This window comes from Bombina bombina, chromosome 1, assembly GCF_027579735.1.
Source record: "Bombina bombina isolate aBomBom1 chromosome 1, aBomBom1.pri, whole genome shotgun sequence".
Lineage (NCBI taxonomy): Eukaryota > Metazoa > Chordata > Amphibia > Anura > Bombinatoridae > Bombina > Bombina bombina.
The window spans coordinates 601,491,425-601,504,813 of NC_069499.1; the positions used below are offsets into that span (position 1 = coordinate 601,491,425).

Sequence of the window (13,389 nt, forward strand, 5' to 3'; positions counted from 1 at the left end):
TTATATGTCCACAATAGACTTACAGGATGCATATCTTCATATTCCAATTCATCCAGATCACTATCAGTTCCTGAGATTCCTTTTCTAGACAAGCATTACCAATTTGTTGCTCTTCCTTTTGGCCTAGCAACAGCTCCAAGAATCTTTTCAAAGGTTCTCAGTGCCCTACTCTCTGTAATCAGAGAGCGGGGTATTGCAGCGTTTCCTTATTTGGACGATATCTTGGTACTAGCTCAGTCTTTACATTCTGCAGAATCTCACACAAATCAGCTAGTGTGGTTTCTTCAAAGACATAGTTGGAGGATCAATTTACCAAAAATTTCCTTGATTCCTCAGACAAGGGTCACCTTTTTAGGTTTCCAGATAGATTCAGTGTCCATGACTCTGTCTCTAACAGACAAGAGACGTTTGAATTTGGTTACAGCTTGTTGGAACCTTCAGACTCAGTCATTCCCTTCAGTAGCTATGTGCATGGAAATTTTAGGTCTCATGACTGCAGCATCGGACGCGATCCCTTTTGCTCATTTTCATATGAGACCTCTCCAGCTTTGTATGCTGAACCAATGGTGCAGGGATTATACAAAGATATCACAATTAATATCCTTAAATCCCAATGTTTGACTATCTCTGACTTGGTGGTTAGATCACCATCGTATTATTCTAGGGGCCTCTTTCGTTCGTCCAACCTGGACTGTGATCACAACAGATGCAAGTCTTTCAGGTTAAGGAGCTGTTTGGGAATCTCTGACAGCACAAGGGGTTTTGAAAATCTCAAGAGGCAAGATTACCAATAAATATTTTGGAACTCCGTGTGATTCTCAGGGCCTGTTGGTTTTGGCCTCTATTGAAGAGAGAACTGTTCATTTGTTTTCAGACAGACAATATCACAATTGTGGCATATGTCAATCATCAGGGTGGGACTCACAATCCTCAAGCTATGAAAGAAGTATCTTGGATACTTGTTTGGGCGGAATCCAGCTCCTGTCTAATTTCTGCGGTTCATATTCCAGGACAATTGGGAAGCGGATTACCTCAGTCATCAGACTTTACATCCAGGAGAATGGTCTCTCCATCCAGATGTGTTTTCTCAAGTTGTTCAGATGTGGGGTCTTCCAGAAATAGATCTGATGGTATCTCATCTAAACAAGAGACTTCCCAGGTACCTGTCCAGGTCCAGGGATCCTCAGGCGGAAGCAGTGGATACGTTGACACTTCCTTGGTGTTATCAACCTGCTTATCTTTTCCCGCCTCTAGTTCTTCTTCTGAGAGTGATCTCCAAGATCATCATGGAGCAATAATTTGTGCTGCTGGTGGCTCCAGCATGGCCTCACAGGTTTTGGTATGCAGATCTTGTTCGGATGTCCAGTTGCCACTTCCATTAAGGCCAGACCTTCTATCTCAAGGTCCATTTTTCCATCAGAATCTCAAATCATTGAATTCGATGGTATGGAAATTGAATGCTTAGTGTTTTGTCATAGAGGTTTTTCTGACTCTGTGATTAATACTATGTTGCAGGCTTGTAAATCTGTTTCTAGAAAGATTTATTTTTGAGTCTGGAAGACTTACATTTCATGGTGTTCCTCTCATAAATTCTTTTGGCATTCTTTAGAATTCCTAGAATTTTACATTTTCTTCAGGATGGTTTGGATAAAGGTTTGTCCTGCAAGTTCCTTGAAAGGACAAATCTCTGCTCTTTCTCTGCCTTATTTCACAGAAATATTGCTAAACATCCTGATATTCATTGTTTTGTACAGGCTTTGGTTCGTATCAAGCCTGTCATTAAATCAATCTTTCCTCCTTGGAGTCTTAATTTAGTTTTGAAGGCTTTACAGGCTCTTCCATTATTATCATTTATTTGTATAGCGCCGCCAAAATTCCGTAGCGCCATTTGAGCCTATGCATTCTTTGGACATCAAAAGAAACAACACTTTCCCAAGAAAGTATTTTTAGCCATCTCTTCTGCTAGAAGAGTTTCTGAATTATCAGCTCTCTCTTGTGAATCTCCTTTTCTGATTTTTCATCAGGATAAAGCAGTTCTGCAGACTTCATTCAAAATTCTAACACATTAATAGGGAAATTGTTGTTCCTTCTTTGTGTCCTAATCCTAAGAATTCTTTGGAGAGATCTTTACATTCTTTGGGATGTGGTGAAAGCTTTGAAATATTATGTTGAAGCTACTAAAGATTTCAGGAAGACTTCTAGTCTATTTGTTATCTTTTCTGGTTCCAGGAAAGGTCAGAAAGCTTCTGCCGTTTTCCTTGGCTTCGTGGTTAAAGTTTTTGATTAATCAAGCTTATTTGGAGTCGGGTCAAGGCCCGCCTCTGAGAATTACATCTTATTCTACTAGATCAGTCTCCACTTTGTGGGCTTTTAAGAATGAAGCTTCAGTTTATCAGATTTGCAAAGCTGCAACTTGGTCTTCTTTGCATACATTTACTAAATTGTACCATTTTGATTTATTTGCTTCTTCAGAAGCAGTTTTTGGTAGAAAAGTTCTTCAGGCAGCTGTTTCAGTTTGATTCTTCTGCTTCTGGATTTAAGTTTTTTTCCTTTCATTTATGAGATTTAAACTCATATTTTGGGTTGTGGATTTATTTTTTCAGCAGAAATGGCTGTTTTTATTTTATCCTCCCTCTCTAGTGACTCTTGCATGGAGTTCCACATCTTGGGTATTGCTATCCCATACGTTCACTAGCTCATGGACTCTTGCCAATTACATGAAAGAAAACATAATTTATGTAAGAACTTACCTGATAAATTAATTTCTTTCATATTGGCAAGAGTCCATGAGGCCCAACCTTTTTATGGTGGTTATGATTTTTTGTTATAAAGCACAATTATTTCCAAATTCCTTTCTTGATGCTTTTTACTCCTTTCTTTATCACCCTGCTTCTTGGCTATTCGTTAAACTGAATTGTGGGTGTGGTGAGGGGTGTATTTATAGGCATGTTGAGGTTTGGGAAACTTTGCCCCTCCTGGTAGGATTGTGTATCCCATACGTCACTAGCTCATGGACTCTTGCCAATATGAATGAAATTAATTTATCAGGTAATTTCTTACATAAATTATGTTTTTTTTCTTTCATGTTTCAGATAGAGCCTGCAAATTTGGAATTTACTCCTATAATTGTTTATTCATTCTCTTGCTATCTTCATTTGAAAAAGCTGGAATGTAAGCATAGGAACGGCCAAAAAAGGGCAGGCTCCTAATCTTTAAATTGCTGCTTTATTCATATAAAGATAGCAAGTGAACGAAGAAAAATTTATAATAGGAATGTGACTTAAAATTGCATGCTCTATCTGTATCAAAAAGAAAAAAATGGGTTTTGTGTCCCTTTAAATATTGAACAGGCCGGTAACTTTTCCTTCACTACATAATCAATATTTAAAAAAAAAAGAAAAAAAGAAATAACCCAGCTCATTCTGACTCCTGGAACTTCTTGGTCCTTAATTTCGATTCCCCAATGTTGGGAAGTATGTTATAATAATTGTAAACAGAAAAAACTGCATAACAGGATTTCTAATTAAAAGCTTATTGTATACAGCTAACAGTTCTATAAAAACTAAATCTATCCTCAAAACTGACCTAGAATTCTCTCTTCCCTGGTAGGTAATTACCCACGTCTGTCTCTTAGTTTCCGGATTAAAAGGAACATTGGATATTTTATCTTGCAAACATACATGCCATCTATACTCATTACCATCCTCTCCTGGGTCTCCTTCTGGATCAACTATGATGCATCTGCCGCTAGAGTGGCTCTAGGTATGTGCAATATTTTAGATATATTATGCAATAGGAAAAGTTATATAGAGGAAGAGGGGGTATTCTGGGGATGAGTGAATGAATCAGTTGAGGGTAATTATTAAAAGGGGCTAAACATATATAAAATAGATGGATATTCTGGGCAATAACAGAAGTTATAAAGAAGTATTTATGTATTTATATGTGTATAAAAGTATTTGCAGGCATATATACACATATAAACACATACATACATATGTACACATATGTAGACATACATATATATATATATATATATATATATATATATATATATACAGTATATATATATATATATATAAGTCTCTTGTGAACTCTGCACTCACTTTACGTGACAACTGCCCAGGGTGCATCCAAAGCACATTCAGAATTTTTCATTAAGAGAGCACTCACCAGGACTAATTGCTATAAAGCATATCAAGCTTTTATTAATACAGGTGACGTTTTGGGGATTCCAACCCCGTCCTCAAACCTTACATAAATATACAAAGATCTTACCTTAAATACCCTCCACCATCTAAACATGTCACTGTACCGGAAGTCGCCCCGGCGTTCTTCCCGCACCACTGTGCATGTCCAGAGCGTCGGCATGACAACCAGTCACAGCGTCATGCTAAAACATAAACAAAACACCGTGGCTAAAATCATTAACATGAAATGTGTAGGGCAGGACTGTCATGAAGCATTTCAGAGCAATATTTGCATAATAACTTAATGTATTTACTGAGAATAGGTTACCTTTTCACATATGTTCTTTTGTAACTACGTGCCTAGTCTCACATTAGAATACTTATAAGCATTACTTGCCATGCTATCTTGCCTTTGCTTACTAGAGATATCCATTAGCATAAATACATTTATACACTTGTGGCTAAAATCCAAGTCTCACTTATATTATTCGTTAGTGGTGCTGATCCTCATTCTTAAAGAGACAGTACCCCTATCTATATAACATTTAAAGAGACAGCACCAATATATTAGTTGCTATATTGATAGGTGTACTAACTATATTTACCAAATGTCTAGTCTAAACAATAATAGTCAATCTGATACTTATACACCTTATTGTAATCTTGAAAGGCTATGTCAACAGGATTATAGAATGCTACAAAAAACAGTGCCAATCTAAGTGGGTATTTAGCCCACCAGGTACTATAGTACCTAAATTGAAAATCCATCTGGATTCGCACTGAAGAAGAAGCGTGTCTCTATTGTCCCCCCTCGTAATGGGTGGGATGTGATCTATGATCACATACCTTAAGTCTGCCACCGTATGGCCCTTCAGCGTAAAATGTCGTGCCACCGGTTGTTCAGAATCTTGGTTTTTAATTGCTAATCGAATGGCTGCGCGGTGATTGGCCATACGGGTGCGGAGGTCGTCAATAGTTTTTCCGACATAGAATAACCCGCACGGACAATGCAACAAATACACAATATCTGTAGTAGTGCAGGTTACTCTATGTCGGATGGTGTATCTCCGATTAGTGGTAGGATGAGTGAAAAACTTGGCATTTGAAAGACCATTGCACGTAGTGCAACCCATACACTTATAGCAGCCAGGTTTGGAAGTCTGTAACCAGTTCTTTTTAGTGTATTTGTGGACAGGATCCACCTTTACCAAGATGTCACATAATGATCTTGCTCGTCTGTATCCCACCTGTGGATGGGAAACACCTTTGAACGGTAACCTTTTGTCGCTCTCTATTATGTTCCAATTCTTTCTCACCAGTTGCTGCATGTTGTATTTGTCGGCGGTGTATGTAGTAGAGAGGAATCATTGTTTGGGTTTTTGCTTCTGGAGTACTATTCGCCTCAGGGCCTCGTCCTGAGACATAGAGGTAAATCGTCCCAAGTGCTTTTCAATCTTTTTTTCGGAATAACCCCTATGTAGGGAATCTTAATTTCATCTCCTCAAGCTGCTGTTGTGCGCAGTCATGGCTACTATTATTTTCTAATTACCCTCTTAAATTGTGAGATGGGTAGTGCATTCTTTAGGAGACGGTGGATGGCAACTTGTAGCTTCCAGTAAAGAATTTCTATCCATTATCTTCTTGAATAGTGTGGTGCACAGGATCCCAGCTTCCCTACCCACGACCAGGTCAAAAAACTTGGGGAGGCATAGGACACACTTCCGGAGAGGGGGTGGTATGAGGAAGGCCACCAAGAGCCCGACGCAGGATGTAACAAACGATATAGTTCTCAACCTAAGTTCATACCATGAGATGTACATTGACATACAAAAATTTGAGCGGAACCTCAGACTGAAAGAGCACTTTTGTGCAGTACAGGGTGACAATGTCGTAGAATCGGGTGATACAAAGAAAATAAAACTTAAGAGTACATACGATTGTTCCATTTCAAATCCCAGTATTAAAGACATATACGAGACTGCTGTTGGAAGATACAGACACAATGTGCAAAATGGCAAAAAACAGACTGCAGGAATAACTTGTCCAAAGAGGAGAGACAGGCGCTGGATAACTTAAGTAACAATAATGAGTTGATATTTAGGGAGGCGGACAAAGGGGGAGCATTGGTGATAATGGACTACACATATTATCAACAAGAAGTCCCTTACACAGCTTGGAGATGTCTCCACATATAAAGTGATTGACCTGCAACCCTACAAGAATGTTTTAAACAACATATGATGAAGTACTTGATCGAGCCTTTGAAAAGGGCTGGCTTAACAAACAGGAGAGGGGTTTTATGAAAGTGGAACATCCACGTACACCAGCATTTTATACGCTACCCAAGATCCATAAAAATCCTACTAGTCCTCCCGGAAGACCCATAGTGTCTTCTATTGGGTCCTTGCTCCAACCTGTTGCTTTTTTCTTGGATAGTTATACTGCAGCCTGTTGTACGTAATATGCCCTCATTCTTGTTGGACTCTATTAGGTCTAATCAATGAATTACGGAGATTAACCTAAAATTGAAGAACCTATTATTCTTGTTACACTAGACATTGTGAGTTTGTACACTGGCATCCCACATGGACAAGGGATTACAGCAACTCAGAAACAACTGAACCGATACCCATATGTGGGTCCACCGATGGATTTGGATTCAGGAACTGCTGGAGCTGTGTTTACACAGAATTATTTCAAATTTTGAAAAGTCATTTTACCTACAAGTAAAGGGCACGGCGATGGGGTCTAATATGGCCCCATCATATGCCAACCTTTTTATGGCTGAATGTGAAGAAAAAGACACTGACCTTCTTTTAAACATCGACACGTTAAATATTTTAAGAGGTACATAGATGATTTGTATATCCTGATGGTCAGATACAGAAAAGGAATTGGACATCTGGTTCTAGATGTTAAACTCAGCCTCAGCGGATCTCCAATTTAAAATGACGAAGAGTTCCACATCTGTGGATTTTCTGGATTTAAGAATTTATCTAGAAGCTGGGATCCTGTGCACTACACTATTCAAGAAGATGACGGATAGAAATTCTTTACTAGACGCTACAAGTTGCCATTCACCGTCTCTAAAGAATGCACTACCCATCTCACAATTAAGAGGGTAATTAGAAATAATAGTAGCCATGACTGTGCACAACAGCAGCTTGAGGAGATGAAATTAAGATTCCTACATAGGAGTTATTCCGAAAAAAAGATTGAAAAGCATTTGGGACGATTTACCTCTATGTCTCAGGACGAGGCCCTGCATGCGAATAGTACTCAGAAGCAAAACCAAAGAATGATTCTCTCTACTACGCCAACAAATACAACATGCAGCAACTGGTGAGAAAGAATTGGAACATAATAGAGAGCGACCTTTTGGTTACCGTTCAAAGGTGTTTCCCATCCACAGGTGGGATACAGACGCAAGATCATTATGTGACATCTTGATAAAGGTGGATCCTGTCCACAATCACACTAAAAAGAACTGGTTATAGACTTCCAAACCTGGCTGCTATAAGTGTATGGGTTGCACTACGTGCAATGGTCTTTCAAATGCCAAGTTTTTCACTCATCCTACCACTAATCGGAGATACACCATCCGACATAGGGTAACCTGCACTACTACACATATTGTGTATTTGTTACATTGTCCGTGCGGGTTATTCTATGTCGGAAAAACTATTGACGACCTCCGCACCCCGTATGGCCAATCACCGCACAGCCATTCGATTAGCAATTAAAAATCAAGATTCTGAACAACCGGTGGCACGACATTTTATGCTGAAGGGGCCATACGGTGGAGGACTTAAGGTATGTGATCATAGATCACATCCCACCCCTTACGAGGGGGGGGGCGATAGAGACAGGCTTCTTCTTCAGTGTGAATCCAGATGGATTTTCAATTTAGGTACTATAGTACCTGGTGGGGCTAAATACCCACTTAGATTGGCACTGTTTTTTGTAGCATCCAATAATCCTGTTGACATAGCCTTTCAAGATTACAATAAGGTGTATAAGTATCAGATTGGCTATTATTGTTTATGACTAGACATTTGGTAAATATAGTTAGGACCAATATATAGATGCTATATTGATAGGGGGTACTGTCTCTTTAAATGTTATATAGATAGGGGTACTGTCTCTTTAAGAATGAGGATCAGCACACTAACGTATAATATAAGTGAGACTTGGATTTTAGGCCACAAGTGTATAAATGTATTTATGCTAATGGATATCTCTAGTAAGCAAAGGCAAGATAGGCATGGCAAGTAATGCTTATATAGTATTCTAATGTTAGTAGAGACTAGGCACGTAGTTACAAAAGAACATATGTGAATAGGTAACAAATTCTCAGTAAATACATTAAGTTATTATGCAAATATTGCTCTGAAATGCTTCATGACAGTCCCTGCCCTACACATTCCGTGTTAATGATTTTAGCCACGGTGTTTTGTTTATGTTTTAGCATGACGCTGTGACTGGTTGTCATGCCGACGCTCTGGACATGCGCAGTGGTGCGGGCAGAACGCCGGGCGACTTCCGGTACAGTGACATGTTCAGTCGGTGGAGGGTATTTAAGGTAAGATCTTTGTATATTTAGGTAAGGTTTGAGGACGAGGTTGGGAATCTCCGAAACGTCACCTGTATTAACCCTTTAAGGACACAGCTTTCAGTTTGCTCAATTGTTTTTATACGGAAAAATTCCGTCATATGTCCTTAAGAGGTTAATAAAAGCTTGATATGCTTTATAGCAATTAGTCCTGGTGAGTGCTCCCTTAATGAAAAATTCTATATATATATATATATATATATATATATATATTTATATATATATATATTTTTATATATATATATATATATATGCATTAGAGCCTTTTACAGTTAAGTAGATGAAAACATGTAAAAGCATATTTATATTCATATTTAATAAAGGTTTTAACTATGTATTTAATGTAAATATTTCACATTCCAATGTTCTTGCACATAGCAGAATATGTTCTAAGTATTTATAAATAGAAATTCTTATATATATATGTATAATATATGACCTATAAATAATCATGTATATATAATGTAATTATAGATATATATATTGTATAAACAAACATCATATATATGTAGAAATATTAATTAATGAAATAAACTAGTCCTAAAGCCCGTTCACACGGGCCATTTTTTGCAGTACAGCGGTCCCACCCTTGCTCTCTCTCTCTCCCCCCCCCCCACTCTTTTGCTCTCTCACCCTCTCTCTTTTGTGCTCTCTCTCCCCCTCTCTTTTGTGCTCTCTCCCGCTCTCATTTGCATTCTCTCTCACTCCACCTCTCTTTGCTTTCTCTCCCCCCCTCTCTTTTGCTCTCTCTCCCCCTCTCTTTTGCGCTCTCCTCTCCCCCCTCTCTTTTACGCGCTCTCTCTCCCTCTTTTGCGCTCTCTCTCTCCCCCCTCTCTTTTGTGCTCTCTCCCCACTCTCCCCCCTCTCTTTTGCTTTCTCTCCCCCCTCTCTTTTTCTCTCTCTCCCCCTCTCTTTTGCATTCTCTCTCTCTTTTGCGCTCTCTCCCCCCTCTTTTGCATGCTCTCTCTCCCCCTCTCTTTTGCCTCTCTCTCTCTCCCCTCCTCCCCTCTCTTTGTGCGCTCTCTCTCTCCCCCTCTCTTTTGCTCTCTCTCCCCCTCTCTTTTGCTCTCTCTCCCCCTCTTTTGCTGTCTCTCCCTCTCTTTTGCTGTCTCTCTCCCTCTCTTTTGCTCTCTCTTCCCCCCTCTCATTTTGCTCTCTCTCCTCTCTTTTGTGCTCTCTCCCCTCTCTTTTGCGCTCTCTCCCCCTCTCTTTTGTGCACTCTCCCCCCTCTCTTTTGTGCACTCCTCCCCCCTCTCTTTTGTGCACTCTCCCCCCTCTCTTTTGCGCACTATCCCCCCTCTCCTTTTGCTCTCTCCCCCCTCTCTTTGCTGTCTCTCTCCCCCTCTCTTTTGCTGTCTCTCTCCCCCCTCTCTTTTGCTGTCTCTCTCCCCCCTCTCTTTTGCTGTCTCTGTCCCCCCTCTCTTTTGCTGTCTCTGTCCCCCCTCTCTTTTGCTGTCTCTCTCCCACCTCTCTTTTGCTGTCTCTCTCCCACCTCTCTTTTGCTGTCTCTCTCCCTCATCTCTTTTGCTGTCTCTCTCCCCCATCTTTTGCTGTCTCTCTCCCTCCTCTCTTTTGCTGTCTCTCTCCCCCCTCTCTTTAACTGTCTCGCTCCCCCCTCTCTTTTGCTGTCTCTCTCCCCCCGCTCTTTTGCTGTCTCTCTCCCCCCCTCTCTCTTTTGCTGTCTCTCTCTCCCTCTCACTATCCCCCCTCTTCTGCTCTCTCTATACCCGCTTTGTCCTTGCGCGCAGTCTTTACTGCGCATGACAGCTTTGGACAAACACACTTGGCCTTTTATTATATAGGATAGAACATATTGTTTTTATGTGAAGAACATTGGAATGTAAAATATTCATATTTTTATATCAGGTTAGTGCACATGAGAAGATGTGATTGGGTTTGTGCGAGAGTGGGTGTTTTTTCCCACTTTTTTTTCTCCTTTGACTTCTGTGGGGGAATACGTAAACGTCCACATGATATTCTAATTTCGGCTTTCTGCGCTCGGGCAGGTTAGTGCCCAAGCAAAAACAGCTTACTTTCAACTAATAATACGAACGCAACGACGAGCGCAAAAAGCTTACTTCTAATGCTTGAGTGGGAGTGTAGCATTAATTAGCGCTCCACTTGTATTCTGGCCCTATATAAGTTAAAAGGAGCGTTGTAAGGGCGCAAACAATGTAGTTATATGATAAGAAACCATATGTAATATATTAATATTGCATTTTAGGAGTAACAACAGTGCTGACCATGACGACCATAAACACGCATCTAAGAGAGACACTACCCAAGATTCCCTATGTTAAGGCTATCGATGTGTATCTGATGGGATGCTTTGTATTTGTGTTTCTGGCTCTGCTGGAATATGCCTTTGTCAACTATGTATTCTTTGGGCGCCGGTCCTCAGCAGCAAAAAAAGCAGAATGAAGCGGACGACCAAAGCAAATAATGAACGCCACCGCTATGAGGAGAGAAGGGTGAGAGAACAGGTCAGTACTGCACTATGACAAAGACAGAGTATACTATAAGGCACTAAGTTTTAATTCATATGATGTGACACAGACAAGAGTATGCTATCTAACATGTTCCTGCCCAGTGTAAAATTGATAGTTAGAGGACTGGGTTAAAGGATTACTAACTTTTTTTTTGTAATGTTAAACGTAACAAACAGTTTGCATATAAACTATAAAAGCAATGTAATTTACCTTAAGACTGTTTTTAAATGAAGCTCCCTTTTGCCATAAAATTATATTTTATTTTATTACGATGACATCACGTCATCCAGCCACAAATGTGGGGCCGTCTAAGGGCTAACAATATCGCCAATTGTATCACTTCTTTTTGCATATCATTTATATGTATTCTCTGTATTCTACGCATGCACCATGTCATCTAATGCCTATCGCATGCGCATATTGCGGCAATCAAGCCGACATCATGTGCTTGTCTGCCTTCAACATAAGATGGTGACGTATCCTGTGACTTTGCGCTAAACTCACGCATGCGCAATGGGTCTAAATGTCGCCATCTTACAACTGCAGTTGTTAGCACGGATTGGGAATCCGTTTTAATGGCTGACAAAGGAGTGGGTGTGGAAAAATTATTTATTTTAAACATACATATTTTAAAAACGGGTAGATATTTAATACAGAACCACATTAGAAAATGCTTTATTTATATGTATACTCCTGTGTGATTGCCATTTCATTTCTGACTACAGTGTCCCTTTAAGTGATACAAACTAATGACTCACTCTTTCTATCCTAGGTTGATCCTTATGGGAACCTGCTTCTCAGCTCTCTTGATATGAGCAGCGAATTAATGTCATCTGAGATTGGGAGCAGTGTTGGCGACTCCCGGAACTCTGTCCTGTCCTATGACACCTCAGGGATCCAGTTCCGCAAACTAGCTGACCTCCAGGGGGGGACGGTTTTCAGCCACACTCCCCTTGAGCGTCATATGCCCATGACAGCTGCTCGTGGACGTGCCAACTGCCGCCTCCGGCGACGCTCCTCTAAGTTAAAGCTTAAAATCCCGGACCTGACAGATGTCAGCACCATTGATAAATGGTCCCGGATCATTTTCCCCATTACCTTTGGATTTTTTAATCTGGTTTACTGGATGTATTATGTTAACTGAGACACCTCCAATGCCCCCGTATCCCCCAGCTGGGCACAACCCTTCCTAACGCAGGACATGAGCTTTACTGGAACCTCCCACTCCATCCACTCCAGCTTTGCTGTTTGAGTTTTTGTGCAGGAGGATAAAAATATCCTATGGGGTGGGTTGGGGGGGCAGGAGGATTTGCACTCTTTCATTGTGTATTCTTTCGTCACCAAATCCCTACTTTTTTTTTTTGCTTGGAAATGAAGAAGAGTCTGGATTTTTGGGTCACCCCCAATGCCAAGCTCAGCATACTTTCTGGTTTGAGAATTTAGGACTAAAAGGATGGAAAGAAATCTGCGCATGAGAAATATCAATTAGGGTGGTGAGCAGAAGAAATTGTGGGAAACAAAACAGGAGGAAAATGGGGGTGGAGTCTGTTTGGTTTAAATAAACCAGATACCAGAGTGTGCATGCCAAGCAAATTTGCATATGAATGCTGAGCAATCTCTAACAGAACAACTCTAGGGGAACACCTAGCTGCTTAATACTACACAAAGAATTTATTTTTTGTTTTTCTTTTTTTAATCAGATAATCCTATTATAGAACAGCCTCCAAAACAATATGTGCCAAATCTAAAGAAAACTTTAATAGCAAAGCATTCAGGAGCACAAAGGAGAGGAGCCAAATCAAATCTATCCAGACAATAATACCCGGAGAAAACCATTTTCAGTGAAAACTAGTATGTAAACATAGTCCTCAAAAAATGCATCTTGGATGGTGTTTAAGCCACAAACATTATGTCAAATAGAAATGAAATGTGATTTTTTTTTTACATACACATATGTTTCAATACTCCAAGTGGATTAAGACTATAGATATTCATTGTCCAGAAAAGGGTGCCAGGAATGTGCATCAGAACAAAGCAATTGTGCACTAGAATTCTGAAAAAAAAGAGCCATGCCATTTCTAGAATAACAAATGTCTGA

At 40.0% G+C, this 13,389-nt stretch overlaps 1 protein-coding gene across 1 annotated transcript in view; it reads left to right on the forward strand.

Moving 5' to 3' along the window:
* Positions 1-12,435, forward strand: part of LOC128645725 (gamma-aminobutyric acid receptor subunit beta-4-like) — a 102,935-nt gene extending 90,500 nt beyond the window's left edge. Inside the window, 5 exon segments of the mRNA XM_053698935.1 lie at positions 3,610-3,762; positions 11,027-11,193; positions 11,195-11,224; positions 11,226-11,273; positions 12,064-12,435. Coding sequence (XP_053554910.1) covers positions 3,610-3,762; positions 11,027-11,193; positions 11,195-11,224; positions 11,226-11,273; positions 12,064-12,435 — 770 coding nt within the window.
* Positions 12,436-13,389: the final 954 nt, after the last annotated feature.